Source organism: Heloderma suspectum, chromosome 1 (genome assembly GCF_057233095.1).
Source record: "Heloderma suspectum isolate Gila_16-S chromosome 1, 16-S_ref, whole genome shotgun sequence".
NCBI classification, from domain to species: domain Eukaryota; kingdom Metazoa; phylum Chordata; class Lepidosauria; order Squamata; family Helodermatidae; genus Heloderma; species Heloderma suspectum.
This window is the reverse complement of record NC_139458.1, coordinates 340,706,296-340,725,483: the sequence shown is the minus strand read 5'-3', so window position 1 is coordinate 340,725,483 and position 19,188 is coordinate 340,706,296. Positions and strand designations below refer to the sequence as shown.

Genomic DNA, 19,188 nt, shown 5'->3' with positions numbered 1-19,188 from the left:
ACTCTGCTGGTCATCTGAAAAAATCAGCCACCACAGACATGGAAGACTAACTAGATGCTAATGATTGAAAGTGGAGACTTTATGTAGCACATCTCTGCACTTCCATACTTGAAAAATATGGGACAGAGACCAATGCCTGTGAATGTTTTCTAAGCAAACTTTATTATATGTCTAAATAGAGATCAGTTTTCAGTAAGTGGTGTTTTAGCAGTTCATAAAACAAAGCTGTGCTTTATTCTGTTAATAAAGCTGTGCTTTATTCTGTGCTAATTCTGTTCAGCAAGCGAGGTCCCCCCCAACACTTGTGCAATGGAGATCTAGTGCTTCTGGGAGCAACCAGAAACAAGTGGAAACACTAGTTTCTGGAACAGGGCTGGGCAGTGGAGCTCATATAAAGGAGCTCTGCTGACTTGTCCTGATCCAAACCTGAGCATTTCCACTCATTTTGGGGCACTAGAGGTGGGGCCTGTTTGCACAGTGGAATCAGCAGGGGGACTACTTGTGCAATGGCCCCATTGGATACTGCCCCACAGATTCCCAGCAATGTGTTAAAATAAGATTTGCAGTGCAAATTGTAGTGCAATACCACCCACCCTGAAAATACAAGCCACAATTAAGAAACACTCAGTGGTAGGTATATGAATTGTTTCTATAGAAATATTAGTGGTCTTCAAAGCAATTTTATTGCTAAAATAAATTGAACACTCATTTAATTCCATCACAGGCCAACAAAACAACCCAACCCATGTGCTGATTGTCTACATTGTGAGGAAGGCAGCAAGTATACCACACTCCATTACTACTTAATCAAAGATGAGTACGTTATATTATAAAAATGCACTTTCAAGTTTTCTCAACACTTCATGGTGGATAAGGCAATAATACAAAGCATAGCAGCAAGCATGGACATATTGTACCCTGACAAAGTTGCTGTGCTCACATCTGCTATGAGGAATGCATAACTGTTTTCACTTGCATTTGAATACTCAGCCGCAGGAGCACGAGAGAGCCCACTGGAAATTAGACACCCTAGGTCCAAAACCAAAAAATTGCATTTTTAGCTTGTGCTGGTATTCGGAACATCTTGAACGTCTGCTAAGTGAAGTTTTTGTCTGAAACAAGAAGTCAAGGAATTGTGTTTCGTAGGGTCAAGCTGTAAAAGTGTTATATTTGTCTGGCATGACATGTACTTTGGGAGCAGCAATTTGAGATAATGGCTCAGGAAGTGAGGTGCTGGACCACAGCGAAATATGCTTCATGTTTTTCTTGCACAACCATATTATTGGTGACTTCTTAATCCCACTCTTCCTCCATGGATCTCTGGTAGCATACATAGTTCTCCGCCTCCCATTTTATCAACAACTTATGAGACAGGTGATGCTGAGAGAAAGAGCCAAATTACATGTTATATTAAAACATGTAGCTTGGATTACACAATCCTTTTAAAAACTGATCAGATTAGGACCATAATGATGAAAAATGGTTTTTTGTTTTTGTGTAATTTTCCTTTCCCCTTCTGTGCCACGATCCCAATATAATTCTCCCTCCCACCCCCACAGCTGCTATTTGACTCAAAAAAGAAGCTACCATTGGCCTGTGCTAAGTAGGAACTGATGGGGGAGGGGTGATTTTAGCCAGGCCCGAAGTGCAAGATGAAAGTCTCTCTCTCTACACTATGGTCCCAATCTTAACTCTCCCACTGCCCCTCATGGCTGCTGTTTAAAATTAAAAAAAGAACCACACAATGCCAAATTATATATTTAACACAGCTTCATGGCTGAGTGGGTATGTGGACCTGGGTCTCTCCAGTCCAGTACTCTAACAACTAGATCAGTGTTCCTCATCAAATGATTTGAGTTATTTCAGAGTTAATACAAGCAAAGAATTCCTGCTCAAAGTCACTGAGAGAACATTGTTCTAAGGCAGGGGTGCACAACCTGTGGCCCTCAGCCATAGATTGCTCAGCCCCAGCCGCTGATTGGTATCATTGCTTTCATACTGCTAAAAAGCAGCAATGCATGCTGGCAGAGCTGCTGGTGGTATTCTAGGGCATAAAGCATTGTCATCCAAGTTCTTCTATGGCAAGGAGGCATGCTGCTGGTTGGATGAGAAAGGACCGAAAGGAAACCATCTGAAACTGATGAGATGCAGGTAGGGTTGTGTAAAGATAGTTGGGCAAAAGAAAAGAATGGACAGGGAGTGAAAGACAATGGATAACTGTATGACTTCTGTACAAACGTGTTTGTAAACAAAACCTCTGTGTGTGCACACGCTTGTATTTCTTTTAATTGTTTCAACTACTTTTTTAAAAAAATGTTTTTATGCTGAGAGAAACAAAGCATATGAGAAAAAGAAACAGAAGACATTAGAACTATGTTTAGGACTCTGTGTATTAAATTATCCAAGCTACACCTCTTACCAAAGGACTAGGAAAAATTGAATTTCTGAAAGATGGGCTTGCATTGTGTTTATATGGGAGGTTTCATCTTTAAAAAAAACAAATATATAAATATCCACCATTTCTCACCCATCCCTTCTAATCTTTTGTATATATCTAGCTACTAAATATTTTCTATTTTTATTTCCAAATATTACATCCTTCTTATGGCTAGAGGTATTTAAATGATTTTATTGTTGCTATAAAACAATTGCAAAGTTTAGGGATGTTTGTATTGGGGCCCACCTTTCAAATCCTGTTCCTTCAGCTAGATATAGCTCACTCTTCCCAAAGCTTCTTGTGGCTATTTGTTTTCAACATCCACAGTCAATATTTTGAGAATCCACAAATACACAGAATTTATGAATTACTAATGCAATGTTATTTGTCAAACAAGCAAATGCACCTGCAAAGGCTTCCATTTGGGCAATTAACACCTATTTTGTAAGGATAGAGCATTTCATAAAAAAGGATACATAGAAGAATTCAGTTCTTCCAGCTGCAACGCAAGGAAGAAGAGAAAGTTGCGTTTAGCATGCTGCTGATAAATTATATGGGTAATTAATTTTCAAACAGTTGGGTTCAGAGTGTATCTTCTGCAAATGGAAGTACTCCTTCCATTCACAGAAGGGACTGAGATCCAGTGGAGGCTCTAGCTAGAGGAAAGGGCGGAATACGTTTTTCACCAATTCCCCCTGCTGCCCCCTCCATGCTACCTCCAACAGTGTTTGGGAGGGTCCCCAACCCTCCCAAGCAGTCTTCATGGGGCAGAGGGAGCTACAAGGGGAAGGAGGAATCAAAGATGCCTGCCCTCCCTCTTCTTCCATCAGGAGCATCCCATGAGCAGAGCTTCACTCACAGGAACTTTGGATTCAACCTGATAGCAATACTTAAAAGTTCATTGCAGAACTAAACTCAGGCTTATAGTAATGAAAGCTTAAATCAGCGTTTCTATATGCTTTTCAGAAAATGTCTGGTAAAGCTAACAAATGCATTCTAATTCAAATCAGAACGGCAACGCTTTCCAAAATTAGGTTTAGACAACAGTGGACACAGGCAGTTTCATAGTTCTGCTCAGCCAGGCCATTGTAGCAAACTGTTTAAGAAAATTAGTCTTAAAATCCAAAGATAATAATTTTCTTGTTGTTGCAACTTTCATTCAATCCTTCCCATTCTTGGCTGAATTTCTGGATGCAGATGTAGTTGTTTACAGCAACTGCTCTCTGTCTATACTTACATCTGACAGCAGTCTATCCAAATTGGAGTCACTAGCTAGTTTTCTCTTATCCTCAGGGAGTTCTTCCAGTTCCTCATAAAGCTCTAGATTTAAGCGAGCCAGCTTCTCTTGCATTCCTCTCACGTGTTCCATTTGCTCAATGGAACATTCATTTCCTGAAATAATCAAAATACAGAGGTATTAAGCCAAAGGTCAGAGAATGATAGAAGAATAAATCCTATTTTGCATTTTATCCTTATAAACCGAAATACTCTTACCCTGATCAGATCAATATATGCACTTAGTTTTCTTCTTACAGTGATGATGAACACTGCTGCTATATTAACTGGTCCTATAACTACAGTGAAACCCGATGAGTATTTCAGATACCTAACAGGAAGGTCATCACAGAATATTCATGACAAAGATATTCAAAATTTATCCCATCCACTAGTGCAGCGGTGGGCAACCTGTGGCCCTTGGTCTAGTTTAATGTAGCCCTCAGCCTAATTTCAAAAGCCCCCTCAATGCAATCAGTTCAGACTTCTGGCAAGAGCCAGCTGTCCCTTCCCTGGCACCCCTCTGAGTGGGAAGAAATAGGGAGAGGGAAAAAATGGGTGGCAAAAAAAGAGAAGGGGTAACCTACCCACTTTTGGCTTTGGCCCCCTCGCCCTTCTTTTATTGTTAAGTTACACCCTCTCTCTAACCTCACTGCTCTTCATACAATCTGTCAGCAGAAAATCTCTGTATTAATGGGAGATAAAAATGTGGGTGTTTGTCACATGCACCTAGATTGCGATCGTGTGTGTGTGTGTGTGTAAATAAGGTAGGCTATATTTTATGCAATATGTACCGTACTTTCCAGCCCTGACACATACACGCCCCTGACCCCAGACAACGACACACATTCTAGTTCACAGGACCTGGCAGAGAAATAACAACAACCTAAGAGCCAAACTACACAGGATGCTCACTTGCGTATCTTTTTGTTGCTGTTTTTAAATACAGCTCCGGAGACTGCAATGTGAAGGGGAAACACAGCTTAGTGATGGTGCTTCCTAAGCCCTTCTACTGTGGCATTTTTGCCAGTGTAACTTAAGACTCTTCCCCAAGCTGTTTTTTCTCCATGTGCCTGAAGTTGTCTAAGAGGCAAGGTGGAGGCTGAAAGGGCCCAAGACAATGCATGGTGAAGGACTGTGGCAGATTCTCAATGGGAATATTTATACTGGCAAAGGGGGATGCTGTTTCAGGCAAGTTATTATAGCCCTCTGTTATGCTATAGCAGGGGTGGGCAACTTTTGGCCCTCCAGATATTCTTGAACCGCAACTCCCAGCATCCCTCACCACTGGTTGTGCTGGCTAGGGCTGATGGGAGTTGTAGTTCAACAACATCTGGAGGGCCACATGTTCCCCACCCCTGAGCTAAAGTCTACCAATAGTACCATGATCTGTCCCACTCTGCCAGAGAAACAGATTCTGCCTTGAGAAAGGAGTCTGGTGAAATATTTCCCAACTCATACGACTAATTTTAAGGAACTGGACATTAGTCATACTTTCAACCATATCCTACCCACATGTGAAAGAAATGTTTGTATTTAGAAGAAACATTTGTTTGTGGGGAGAAGTAGCAGAAAAAATACCAAATGCTTGAAGTTTGCCAGAATGGAAGTCATTCAGAAGACTCAGAAGTCCTTTCTCCATCTCTTGAACATCTGATACATCTGTGAGAAATGAGTGCTGGATTGGAGCTGACTGTGCTCCTTTGTTTTCTGCTCCTGGTGCTTTGACTTTTTCTTTTATGCCTCTGAGAAGAAGATAGTTAAGTCAGAACGGTCTACTTGGTGCTCTCAGTCTTGTTGCTAACATTAACAAATACCTTAAAAAAGAAAGCCATCCTGGGACAGAGTAATACATACATATGAACTACCCCATCATGTTACAAGCAAAGCTACTGTTCTATTTTGTGATTTGTAGTATCAATGTCAGAAGCTAATGACGTGGCAATCTGCTAGTACAAACAGCTTCTCTAGATTTTGGTTTCCATTATCAAGAGAAAAAATGGAAATTACTGTGTATTCCTGTTCTCCTTGATGGATGGAGGGCATTCCAGAATCTTTGGGACGAGGCTTCTAGCCTTACACAGGGGGCATGGCCCCAGAACTTCAGTTCCTCCTCCAAGCAGATTCAAGCTGTGCAGGAAAGTTACTCCTACTGCCTTCTCCCACAACATGGCAAGCGGGGGGTGATGTTAGGGAATTCCAGAGTCCTGGTAGCCAGATGGGTGCTGGGATAGCAGCAGCACAGGCCTCCAGTGAGGCAGCAGCAGATGTGACCGCCATTTAGGCGACAGAGACTCTCCCTAGACTTTAGTATGGCTGACAGTCTTCCTTCCTCACTGTTTCCAAGGGGGTGAATGAAGATAAATCCCATACGGGAAGCCCACTGAATTCTATATGTCCAATGGCATTCACAGCTCCTATTCTGGCACCTGTGGCTGAGGCGCTGGAGACCCGACCGTGAGATGCACAAAGAACAGGCCCCTCCTGAGTGAGGGGGCTACCAAATCTTTCCCCTACTCTGAGGTGTAGTGTCCTTTCCTGTCCCTAAGCCAAGATGATGACCAAAGGGAAGAAGAGATTTATTTTGTTGTTACTGTTCTGAGTTCTCTGGAGCCCAGTAAAAAACCCCACATCACTGTCACTAGGCAGGGCCGGTCTGGAAGAGTAAGCCCTTCCCCACAGTGGAGCAACTGAAGTTGTCAGACCCTGTCTCCTGTACAATATAAGAGGAGGGTTCTGTAATGCCCTCCTTGGTCAATGGAGAAAAGAGTTCCATTTTATTATGTGCTTGCATATAGCCTTGGGTGTCTTTCCTTGGAAAACAATGGATACAATTTGTAAATATAATTATTTGAGGTCCCTTTAGTTTGATCCTTTAAAAAAAACACTTCACTAGAGACTACAGTAGAACTGAAATACTGTAAGTGGCCACTGGTAGCACAATCCTATACATGCTACTCAGAAGTAAGACATAAGGTTCAATGGGGCTTAACCCCAGGTAAGTGGGTATACAACTGCAGCGTGAATCTCCTTGTATCATCTACTCCCTGCCTGAAAACGGTAGGGTCTGCAATTTGGCTAGCTTTGATTGCCAATAACAAGCAACATACGAGCACTTACCTCTTAAACTTTGGTCTCTGTAAAGGTGGCTGTGGTGCAGAATTTGAAAATGCTGTACTTTTGCTAGGAGGCACAGAGTTTTTCTTATTGTTGACAACCTGAGTGACATGAGAAGTGGATGACTTGGGACTCCTCCTCTTGGTTTTTCTTTCTTCCATATTCACAGATGATTTGTCACTACAACTAATGCTTTTCTATATTATGGAGGTAAAGAGTAAATAATGTATCTGTGCCCGTGAGAAGGAATGTTAATATTAACAAAATTGTCATTTTTGTTATAATACTATCTTAGATTAGTTTTAGTGAATTTTTGTGTATGTTTCAAAGCTGTGAGCTGCTTTAAGAGTGTAGTTAGGAGTAGGATACAAAATTCAAAAATATATGAACAATATGAAAGTCTGGGAATATTTTGTAAGTCCACCTCAGAGCAACTTGTCTGAAAGCCTGATTGATCAGAAGAAAGTTACCACACTATCAGCCTGATCCTATGTGTATTTACTCAAAAGTAAATAGTTCCAGGGTTTTACTTCCAAGTCAGAATGCATAGAACTGAAGCTCTGGACTTCCAAATGGCTGCAGCTTTGGGGTAGTCTCAAGACTTTTATTAACAATGTCTTCAACAGCTGAAAGATATTTTTAATAGTCCATCAGCCATTGCTTAGACTGATAGTATGGGAAAAATATGTTGCATTATATATGAATTCACCAAAATGATAAAAAAAAGTCACCAAAGATATAAAAAAATCCTAGGAATTATTGGTTGGGCTTCACAAGATCCTACAATTGTGTATACACCACAATGAATTACAGCTACAATATTTACCTGGAAGTAAGTCAAGAAGGGGATGGCAGAGGATGAGATGGCTAGATAGCATCACTGATGCAATGAATATGGACTTGAGCACGCTCCGGGAGAGAGCGCAGGACAGGAAAGCCTGGCGTGCTATGGTCCATGGGGTCACGAAGAGTCGGACACGACTGAACAACAAAAAGTCCCATTGAACTCAGTGGGCTTACTTTCAGAGTAAACACATAAGCTGCACATTTTTAAGCTCGTGGCTACCTAGTAACCTTGCTGCTATAGCTAACAATAGTCTTACAAACCAACCTATTCATCTGACAACAAAATAGGCTCTAGTCTATATAAGCTCATGCCATAATGAACGTGTAATGGGGGCGGGGGCGCTATAGTAAAACAAAAGATGAGAATGTCCGTTGGAAACAACAGAAGCTGCCTGAAGGTCTATAGGGAATGAAATAGGAGCTGTCAATGCCAATTGACATGACTGTGCTCCACTGAATCAATGCAAGCTACAAATAAAGCAAGGAGAACAGCCTCAGATGGAATAGAACAGGTCATAATTGAAATTAGATTGTTTATATCGCTCTTAGTTTTACTATTTGACGTGTTAGTTTGACGTTTGCTTTGATATGGTTTTATTAAATTCTGTGCACCAGTTTGGAAAAATATTGATATTTTGAAGACAGTTTAGAAGCCTCAAAATAAATAAATAAACCATATTAACCACATCAAAAGAGAGAAACGTTAGGGAATAGAAATGAAAGGCCATGAGAGACTAGAATGACAGCCCCTGGAGCTGAAATGATGGTGCATGGGAGCCCTAGAACTGGAATAACTGTCACTGCAACTTGAATGAAATAAAGTGGGGTGGGGTGGGCAGATAGACCTAGAATGGTAGAACCTGAGGCTCTTGGGACTGGAATAACAATGCCTGGGATAGCAGTGAGAGCTCCCAGGCCTGGAATGATGAAGCCTGAGGCCTGTGAGTCTGGAATGCGGCTCCAGTGCACCTCTCCTATCATGGCTTACAACTATGGGGGTTGGACTTGATGGTCTTATAGGCCCCTTCCAACCCTACTATTCTATGATTCTATGCATAGGAACGCAGCTTTGGTTGCTTTAAGGGCCAAAAAAATAAAAGACAATCCTAGGCACATTTATGGGGGGAGGGGGTATAACTAGGACTGCCAGCTTTAAAACACTTTAACACTTATTTAGGAGTAATACCACTACAACTCAGAAGGGCCTGATCCAAGGCACATTTTTACTCAGAAGAAGTAAGTCCTTCTGGGCTGTAGTGGTCTTAATCCCAAACAAGTGTTAAAGAGTTTTAAAGCTAGCGAATAAATGTGCCTAGGGCTATCTTTTTGTTGTCCTTAAAGCAATGACAGCTACAGTCTGATGCATGGGTGTAAACTTGATTGAATAGAGTGAGATTTACTTCTGAATAAGTGTAAATAGGATTGCTCTCAGGAGCTTTTAAAGACCCAGAGCCAGCTTTTTACATACACCTTTATTTAATATTTGTATAGTGATATATACATAGAACCATTCATATACATGGTGCTTTAAAAAGAATAAGTGTGTTATTATATATGCTGCTTTTGTTACCAGTTTATTCTTAAATATGTTTAAAATTTATGATTTTATCAACTTGTTATATTGATATAGAATTGTAAGTCCTATATTTGTAAGCAACCTTGGAAAGACTAATCTTGAAAGGCAGATAAGAAATGCATTAAATAAAAATAATAAATAAGAGAACAGGTCTCTGTCCCAAGCACTTGCAAACTATAAATAGATTCAAGGGAGCCAACCGAAGAAGGGGAGATAGATGGAGGCAGAAGAGGGAAGAATATGTGACTATTTCAGTTACACATACAGTCTGGTATTAGGACTAGGGGAGGTTGTCAAAAGCTTCATGGAAAAGGTGGGATTTCAGGGGAGATTTGAAGTAAGAAAAGTGGCCGCATGGAAGCATTCTGGGAGGCAGTTTGAAGCATAAGGGACAGCAAAGGTGGAATTGTTTGAAGGAACTTCAGAGAGCTGAGGGTGGTGGAGCTATAGGAACAAAAAGCACAGGTAGGGATGTGTTGGGATATAACAAGCTGATAATAAGAGTGGGGAGAACAAGACCATGGAAGGTCTTGGGAGACAAGGATGAAAAGCTTGTGCAGGATCTGGGAGTTTACAGGAAGCCAGTTTAAGGATGGGTTCATATGGACAGAAAAATGGCAGGAGTAAATTATTTTGGCAACAAAGTGCTGTATAGAAGTGAAGAGACTAAGGTGAGACAATATAAGACCAGACAGAAGATTGCAGTAGTGAGGGTGAAAGATTACCTGGGCATGGACTAGAATTTTTGCGAAGGCACATAAATGTGTAAAGTTGTAAAGGAAGAAGCAATATAATTTGGCAGTAGACCAAAAGGAGAGAGTACAGAGGCTTTGTGCCCATAGTGGGTTGGCTGTTGTTTATGGATAAGGAAAGTGTACGGGGAAAGAAGGGTTTGGGAGGAAAGAAGTTCAGCCTTGGACACATCTAGTTTGAGACAATGAAGCATCCAAGCAGAAATATCCACGAGGCACTTAAAAGCCATGGGATTGGAGGGTGTGAGAAAGTTCTGAGGTAAAGGTGGGCACCATCACTGCTAGATATGGTAATGAAAGCCCAGGGACATGCGTAGAAACGGAATATCGGAGGACCAAGATCAGACCCCTGACTGACCCCAGTGGAGATACGGAAAGCAGAAGAGCATCTCCCGATGGAAAGCATTAAAAATGATTAGACAACTAGAAGACCACCAGCTGAGGACAGAATTCTGCAAAAACCTTGGGCAAAAAGGAAGACAAGCAAGAGGTAATGATCAAATGCATCAAAGCCAGCACAAAACAAAGAGCATTCACTGAACTGCTGAATGCCAGGTCAGTGAATGGTAAAACAACTGCTATCCAGGACTTGATCCTGGATGAACACACTGACCTGGCCTGTATTACAGAGACCTGGCTGGATGAAGCTGGGTGTGTGTTAATCTCTCTCAGCTCTGCCCTCCAGGGTTCTCTGTCCAGCAGCAGGCAAGACCTGGGGGACAAGTGGCAGTGGTCTATCGGGATTCAATCCCCCTGACCAGGTGCCCTATCCCACTGTCTGCTGGGCTCAAGTGGGTGCATTTGAAGGTGGGTGTCCAGGACAGAATATGGATTCTGTTGGTGTACTGTCCACCCCGCTGCTCAACAGTCTCCCTTCCTGAGCTCGCCAGGGTAGTCTCAGGGTTGGTCTTGGAGACCCCTCAGCTTGCTGTGCTGGGGGATTTCAACATCCATGCTGAGGCTGCCCTGTCGGGAGCGGTTCAGGACTTCATGTCTTCCATGACAACCATGGGTCTGTCCCAGAAGGTATCTGGCCCCACCCATGCTGCTGGGCACACTCTGGACCTCGTTTTCTGTGCTGGATGGGGGGATAGTGATCTGAGACTCGAGGAACTCTCTATAGTTCTGTTGTCATGGGCAGATCAGTACCTGGTGGGGTTTAGACCTGCTGGCACTTGGAACCTCTGCAGGGGTGGAGGGCCAATTAAGATAGTCTGCTCCAGGAGGCTGATGGATCCTAATGGTTTCCTGACGTCTCTCGGGGATTTTCCTGTTGCCTTGGCAGGCAATTGTGTCGAAGCCCTGGCCAGTCTCTGGAATGGAGAAATGACCAGGGCTGTGGACACAATCACTCCTGAGCGTCTTCTCTCATGCAGTGGAGCCGCACCAGCACCCTGGTTTTCTAGGGACCTGGCGGTGATGAAATGAGTGAGAAGACGACTAGAGCGATGTTGGCAGAAAACTTGGAGTGAATCCAATCGAACATGGGCTAGAGCCTATTTGAAGGCCTACTCTGTGGCAATACGGGCAGCAAAGAAAATATTTTTTTCCGCCACTATTGCGTCTGCAAGGAGCTGTCCAGCAGAGCTGTTTCGAGTGGTTAGGGGTCTTTTACACACCAGCCCGCAAGAGGATAATTTAAACCTCTCGATGGCCTGCTGTGAACAATTTACGCAGCACTCTGTACACAACATTGCTCAGATCCGCTCTGACTTGGACGCTATAGTTGATACAGACCCAGTGGATGTAACTTTGGCCCCTGCTTGTCCAGTGTTGTTGGATACTTTTCAATTTGAACAGCCTGAGGATCTGGACAGGATCCTGGGAGAGGTGACAACCACCACATGTGTTCTAGATCCTTACACTTCCTGGCTCATAAAAACAGCCAGAGGTGGACTGGCTGAGTGGGTAAGGGGAGTGGTTAATGCCTCCCTTAGGCAAGGCAGAGTTCCAGCCTGCTTGAAGGAGGTGGTGGTGAGACCTTTGTTAAGAAAGCCCTCCCTGAACCCCACCATATTGGATAATTATCGGCCAGTCTCCAATATTCCATTTCTGGGCAAGATATTGGAGTGCGTGGTGGCCTCCCAACTCTAGGGATTCCTGGATGAGACAGATTATCTAGATCCATTTCAATCGGGCCCAGTTATGGGACAGAAATAGCTTTGGTCGCCTTGGTGGATGACCTACGCCGGGAAACAGAAAGAGGGAATGTGTCCTGTTGGTTCCGCTGGACCTCTCAGCAGCTTCGATACCATCAACCATGGTATCCTGGGCCGCCTTGCTGGGATGGGACTTGGAGGCACTGTTTTACCGTGGCTCTATTCCTTCTTGGAGGGGCGGACCCAGAAGGTGGTGCTGGGGGACTTCTGTTCAACTCCCTGGCCATTGGCTTGCGGAGTCCCTCAGGGTTCTGTTTTGTCCCCCATGCTATTTAACGTATACATGAAACCACTGGGAGAGGTTGTCTGGAGTTTTGGGGTTCAGTGTCACCAGTATGCTGATGACACCCAACTCTACTTCTCCTTTCCATTTAATTCCAAGGAAGCTGTTGGGGTGCTGAACCAGTGTCTGTCGGCAGTAATGGACTGGATGAGGGCAAACCAATTGAAGCTTAATCCAGATGAGACAGAGGTGCTCCTGGTCACTCAAAAGGTAGATCAGGGAACAGGGATACAGCTTGCGCTAGATGGGGTTACACTCCCCCTGAAGACACAGGTTCGCAGCTTGGGTGTACTTCTGGATTCAGCACTGAGCCTGGATGCCCAGGTTTCAGCGGTGGCCAGGAGTGCATTTGCACAGTTAAACCTAGTGCGCCAGCTGCACCCGTTCCTTGAGATGTCTGACTTGGCCACAGTAACGCATGCTTTAGTTACATCCTGTTTGGATTACCATAACGCACTCTATGTGGGGCTGCCTCAGAAGAGTATTTGGAAACTTCAGCTGGTTCAAAGAGCTGCTGCCAGACTGCTGACTGGGGCTGGTTATAGGGAGCATACAACTCCCCTGTTAAACAGCTTCACTGGCTCCCAATCTGTTTCCGTGCACAATTCAAAGTGCTGGTCATGTTCTATAAAGCCCTATACGGCTTGGGTCCAGGTTAGCTGAAAGACCGTATTCTCCCCTATGAGCCTACTCATGCCCTGAGATCTTCAAGGGAAGCCCTTGTCGCCGTCCCGCCACCATCACAGGCACATCTGGAGGGAATGCAGGACAGGCCCTCTCGGTGGCTGCCCCAAGGCTCTGGAACTCCCTTCCCAGGGAGGCAGGAGTGGCACCCTCCTTGATATGCTTTCGTAGGCATGTAAAAACATTTTTGTTCCAGCAGGCCTTTGGGGATAACTAGTCTGGACCTGTGAAAATATAACGGATACTATTTTTCTTGTTGTCTTTTAATGTTTTGATATTTTAACAATTTTAATATTGATGATTTAATTATATTTTTAACTTTTGTACACTTGTATTTCTATTTCTATTTATAGGTTTTAATTGTACAAGTTTTAATGTTGTAAAGCTGCCTTGAGTCCCAGTACTGGGAAAAAGGCGGGATATAAATATAAGAATAATAATAATAAGCGCTGAGTAGAGCTGGAGGAGAGAGTTGAAACAGTGGGAATTTGGACATAAAGGGTAGAAAGAAAATTGGGTAGTAGTAAGGCAGCATGGGTCAAATAATTTTTTGGTTAATACAGAAAACAATGTGATGTGGAAGGGAAGGAGCCGGGGCGGTGGTGGTGGTGGTGGTAATAGAGAGGAGGGATTATGGCAGGAGCTAGCAATCAGAAGTTGGAAGGGGATAGGATCATATATATTACAAGGGAATTCAGTCTTCAAATAATGCATGAGAGGATTATAGAGCTGTGAAGGCTAGCCCCAGCCCCTGCTGTTGATGTGCCTGGCAGTCACATCCCCTGACACTGGTGTGTGAAAACAGTCTGTATGCAAATACCAACATAGCACACAGAGCTCCTCAACATGGGGAAAGATTTTTGCATCTTCCTTCCTCACATGAAGGAGCTCTAACCCTGACTGCTCATTGGAAGGACAGATACTGAAGATGAAGCTCCAATATTTTGGCCACCTAATGCGAAGAGAAAACTCCCTGGAAAAGACCCTGATGCTGGGAAAGACTGAAGGCAAAAGGAGAAGGGGACGGCAGAGGATGAGATGGCTAGATAGCATCACCGATGCAATGAATATGAACTTGAGCATGCTCCGGGAGAGAGCGCAGGACAGGAAGGCCTGGCGTGCTATGGTCCATGGGGTCACGAAGAGTCGGACACGACTGAACGACTGAACAACAACAACAACAACACACTGCCTCCTCAAGGACCCCAAACACAATGCCAACATGGGACACAGCAGGCACACACAGCAGTAGATGTGGCCATCGTGCAGGCAGACTCTGTGACTCTTAGTGCAAGAGGGGTGTTCATGAGTACACCTCTACTGACTCAGAATGCAAAAAGACAGAGGCAACCTTGTGGTAGGCAATTGTGACAGGAATGTATTTTTTGCTGACCTGGCCAACAGAAAACATACCCTTGTACAAAGCCAACATTCTGATGCTACAGTAGCAACCTCACATCAATTTACAACTTGTATCTTACAACTCCTATCTTGACCTTGAGAAGCCTGCTCAGCCAAGACTTGCAAAATGTCAGAGTGCTCCAAGTGAGCCACTTCCTCCAACACTCTCAAGAGTCCAAATGAGGCTGAGTAGCAACTCTGCTGTGACTACCGCTCTTTTTCCTGGAGAGTGGTGACCTTAAAAGGCCCAGCTTCCATTAGTTCATTCCCAGCTCGTTGCCTCCGCTGGTGGTCCAGCAATAGGAACTATGGGGTTGCAGCTGGAGAAGCCTATGGTGATCCCTGTGCTGGAGTCTCTTGGCAGATAGGCTCTGGTTCAGGTCCAGTGTCCAAGCCTGTGCCTGGGTAGCCCTTCAGTGGCCTTTGCTGCTAGTTCTTCTGATATGCCTGTCCCCTCTTCACCCAGGGCAAACAGCAGTAGTCAACATCACCAAGGTGCCACCCATGACACAACTAGCCTGGACACATATGACCATAGGCCATATATGTCCATATGCTCCACAAGTATTATAAAACTGAATAGATGTTTACCTGTTTGCATGATTTTTTTGCATTTAAAATGCAAACGGCTGACCACTATTCACGAACCCTCTAACCTGGAAGATGGTTTCATATAAACAAAAGAATGACTAGCCTACGGTCTGAATGTATCCTGGGTCAGTTCTGAGCTGAAACTACTTTGAAGGCCACATTAGATACGCCGGGGCAGCCATGTTGGTTGTTCGTGCGGAACAACGGGAACATTCCCGTAGAAAGTGGAGCTGGGAACCTGATTGCCAAAGAACCTGATTTTGCAAAGGGAGGGGCGGGGAACAGAGGCCTGCCTGTGACGGGGCGAGGGTGCCTAGGGGGCCCCCAAACCTCCCCAGCCCGATCGGGCCCCGTTACCTACTGGCTCCGCGGAACCCAGGAAGAGACGCGCGAGCTCGCCCGCAATACCACGACCGGCAGCCGCCGAGCTCCCGGGCCGCCGCGCAGCTGGCCTACTCCAAAGAAAGCCCCGGCGGGCGACAGCCGGCTCGAAAGGCCGCAGGGCGGGCGGGCGGGCGGCGCGGCTGAACGGGACTTCCGCGCCCGTCATAAGAAAAGGGCCAGAAGGAGGCGGCCGAGGCGGGAGCGGCGCAACCCCGGAAGCTCTTCTCTACCGGGCCCCGCGGGAGCTGTGCGCTTCGTGGCTGCGAGGGACCCCTGCCGCCGTGCCGCCCACTTGCCTGCCTGTGCTCTTCTTCAGGCCGCCTCCGCTGCTCCCGAGAGCGCCGCGACTCCAGCTGCAAGGGCCCAGGACAGTCGTGAAGGAAGCCACCGGGCCCCTCTTACTTTCTCGCCTGAGAAGAGCGCGGTAGTCTCCTGAGGCGCGCGGCGTCCATGTTCGTCCTAGTGTCCTGCGTATTTAGCTTATTCCCCTATGAGCGGAGGATGCACTCTGCCGCGACTGGGTCACCATCGCCAAGTCAGTGAGACCTCTTAAGGTAGCCTTCCCCGGCGTGGTGCCTTTCAGATGTGCTTCACTACTACTCCCATCACCCCCAGGCAGAATGGTCATGATGGTGGGGGCTGCAGTCTGGAGGGCGTCAGGATGGAGTAGGCGGTCTTAAGGCGTAACCCTGCAAGAGGCCGGCAAAGACCTTCCTGTATCCTCTCTTGATCAGGGTGACGAAAGAGTAGAGCTCCTGGCACGGTACCGAGAACACTACCCCTCGTCATCTTAAGCCCCTGTCCACCACTACCATCAGTGCTCCATTACTGAGCTCACTTTTCTACTCAGCCTGGCTCACTCTGATCTCACAGAAACAATGAAGAGTCTTGTGGCAGAACTCTTAACACATTTATTATGACATAAATTTTCATGGACTATAGTCTACCAATTACCCGTTGGGCCATACAAATCTTTCCCCACTAAGAAAATATAAGCACGGAACTATTTATTATGCCATAATAAATTCATTAGTCTTTAAGGTGCCACAGAACACTTTGCTGGTTTTACTGTAACACACTAACATGGCCACCTGTCTGAAATTTAATATCACAGCTAGTCTGGGGAGAAAAGTCTGCAGTGATAGGGTTGAATCCAGATTTACAGTGGATCAACTGCACTGAAAGAAGTGGACTTCTCTGTCCCTTCCCATGGCAGCCACTCCAGCCACCCAAAAATGCTACATAGGGAGTCAGGGGACCCTGCTGAATTGGGTGAGGACGTGACTGGAGCCCATCCAGAGAAGAGATTTCAGTGTGGTGGCTCCCTTCCTATGGAACTCCCTGCCTCTGGAGATCAGGCAGGCGGCAACACTGGGTTGTTTTTGGTGCCTCTTGAAAACAGGAAGCCTTCCTTGGTTGACCAGCCTTGGTTTGTTTGTTTGTTTGTTTGTGTTTTACATTTCTATACCACCCAATTGCCAAAGCTCGCCGAGCAGTTTACAAAGATGGTTTAATTGGCACCCTGTTTTTTAATGAATAATTTTAATATGATTCTTTTTATATTTTGTTCAGTGTATTTCTTCTTGTTCACCAAAATAGTTTCAGCCCCTTGGATAGCTCCTTTGGAGTTCTGATTCTGACTGAAACCCTGAGTGGATTCACATTACAGCCACCAGCTTCCACTGATGTTAATAACCTAAAAACTAGGCCAAAATAGAGACCAAAGGGAGAAAATTGGGATGGGGGGTCAGTTGGACCACAGTGAACCACTTCTGGAATCAAGGGGACAAAACAAGGGTCTGCATGACCAACACCCCACATCCTGCTCTGGAAAGCCCCCCCCCCCTTTGGTTTGTGTCTGGCGGGGGCACTTGGGCCCAAACCAAGCCCCTGTTCCTGCTCTGAAGGAAGAGCAGGATTGTGCAAAAGGTCCTCATGGATAAAATTGCTTCTTCTACTGGGAGGAAATCCGAAATCACAAGTGCAGTGGTAGTATGGTGGACTGAGTGAGCGAGGGGCCTGCTGTCTATGAGGCCCAGATGTCTCTCCCGCCAGCCACCATATCTGGGCTATCCTTTCCCCACCACCAGCACTTGTGTCTTCTCGGTCCCTCCAGCCATGGAGTGCATTTCTTTCTGCTCCAGTAATTGCAGTGAAGGATTTGTCGGAATGAGCTTTCGGGGGAGAGGAGGGTCATGTCTTGTTGCAACATTACCTGGAGTAGTTTTATTTGAAATTTTATTTTATTTTATTTTATTTATGTTTAACTAGTAGGATCTCCTACCCTGTGTGTGTGTGTGTATCTGTGTGTGTGTGTCCCATTCCCATTCTTCAGCAGGAGATGTCTGAAGCATCTTGATCTGGCGGGAGCTGCTCTCCTCTGCTCCCTTGTGGGGGTGGAGCAGGGGGGAATCCAGTGGCAGAGGAGCCACAGGTGAGGCAGAGTTCAGGCAAAGTGGGTTCAGCAACTGGTGGCTGCCAACGCAAAGGCAGCCCCTAGGCGACGGATGCTGGCTGGCCCCTCTGTCACGAACTTGTTTCTCTTTCTGCTCCTGCTGAATGAGGCAGGAGGAGAACAGAGTGCAGCAGGCTGGGAGAAATGAGATGGAGAAGATGGCAGGCGTTTCTTGGCCTCCAGTGTGGTGGTTAGGGTGGCAGACTAAGGCTGGGGAGACTCACAGTCAAGTCCATGCTTAGGCATGATGCTCATTGCCGGACCATGTGGGCCTGCCACTCCCTCTCAGCCGAACCGACCTGGCAGGACTGAAAAGGAAATGAAGGGAAGGGGGACCTTACAGCCCAACTCAAGTTCCTTAGAGTATCCTTCCCCAACCTGGGGCCCTTCCAGGTGTGTGGAACTACAACTCCCATAACCCCCAGCCAGTGGACTACAACTCTCATTGGCCTTTGGAGCACTGGAAAACAACTCTCATTATTCCCAGCCAGCATGGCCATTGGGCTACAACTCTCACTGACTACAACCCCCATTGGAGCACAACTCCCATCATCCCCAGCCAGCATGCCCATTAGACTACAACGCTTATTGGACTACAACCCCCATTGGCCCGCAGCTCCCATAATCCCCAGCCAACATGGCCATTGGGCTACAACTCCCATATTCACATGGTCATCACAACCCTGCTGGCTGGAGGTGATGGAAGAGGTAACCCACCATGTCTGGAGGATGTGACTGCCTTAGAGAAAAAGGAGGATAACAATGTAATAAATCAAAATATCTTTCATTGGAGGTGCCCAATAGATTCTCCATTTGAGAGACCTTGGGGTTGTGGAGAATTTTTTTCTTTTTAAAATTAAGGATTTTCACACCATATGCCAAGAGCCTACACATCCAATTACCTACCCCAGAGCAAACTCCCTTTGTATCATTCTGTCACTGTAGGAGGATTGTAAAACACAACATGCACAGTTGTATGGTAGAACCGTTGTCTGTATACCCACCTAGGGCTTTTTGGAGTACAGAGATTAAGATATTGTAGGGGCCATCCCACATTATTCAAAATGCATCTCTTTATTGCATTTTGCAATGCCTCACTGACATCAGGCCAGAGGCCATTAAATGCAGAGATCTCTCCTCCTGGAATGAAATGCTCTGAGTTTATATCATTTCCTTGGTCACCCTGTGGAACGACCTTTTCCAAGAGCGAGAGAGGGAGTGCAACCCT

General features: G+C 45.5%; 1 protein-coding gene across 7 annotated transcripts; it reads right to left on the bottom strand.

Moving 5' to 3' along the window:
* Positions 1 to 660: 660 nt before the first annotated feature.
* On the bottom strand, positions 661 to 16,127 carry CCDC28A (coiled-coil domain containing 28A). 7 transcript variants are annotated; one of them, XM_084827692.1, is made up of 7 exons: positions 15,483 to 15,680; positions 12,893 to 13,353; positions 6,833 to 7,026; positions 5,294 to 5,457; positions 3,675 to 3,829; positions 2,914 to 2,936; positions 661 to 1,112 (listed from the first exon to the last, which is right to left on the bottom strand). In XM_084827692.1, exons 2-7 carry the CDS (start codon positions 12,995 to 12,997, stop codon positions 1,058 to 1,060), a joined length of 696 nt encoding a protein of 231 aa, XP_084683818.1. In that variant the 5' UTR covers positions 12,998 to 13,353; positions 15,483 to 15,680; the 3' UTR covers positions 661 to 1,057. The 7 variants fall into 7 exon arrangements, with proteins under 7 accessions (XP_084683818.1, XP_084683821.1, XP_084683817.1 ...); XM_084827695.1 differs by lacking the exons at positions 12,893 to 13,353; positions 15,483 to 15,680 and adding an exon at positions 15,802 to 16,127; XM_084827691.1 differs by lacking the exon at positions 2,914 to 2,936 and having other exon boundaries at positions 661 to 1,380.
* Positions 16,128 to 19,188: the final 3,061 nt, after the last annotated feature.

What these genes read in the sequence shown, in the direction of transcription:
- CCDC28A (XM_084827689.1), bottom strand. Translation starts at nt 15,671, where the DNA reads ATGACGGGCGCGGAAGTCCCGTTCAGCCGCGCCGCCCGCCCGCCCGCC. An exon ending in TCCTGGGTTCCGCGGAGCCA is followed by an intron (nt 7,027 to 15,482) that starts GTAGGTAACGGG and finishes TCCATAATATAG; the next exon opens with AAAAGCATTAGTTGTAGTGA. An exon ending in TGGATAGACTGCTGTCAGAT is followed by an intron (nt 1,381 to 3,674) that starts GTAAGTATAGAC and finishes TCTTTCTCTCAG; the next exon opens with CATCACCTGTCTCATAAGTT.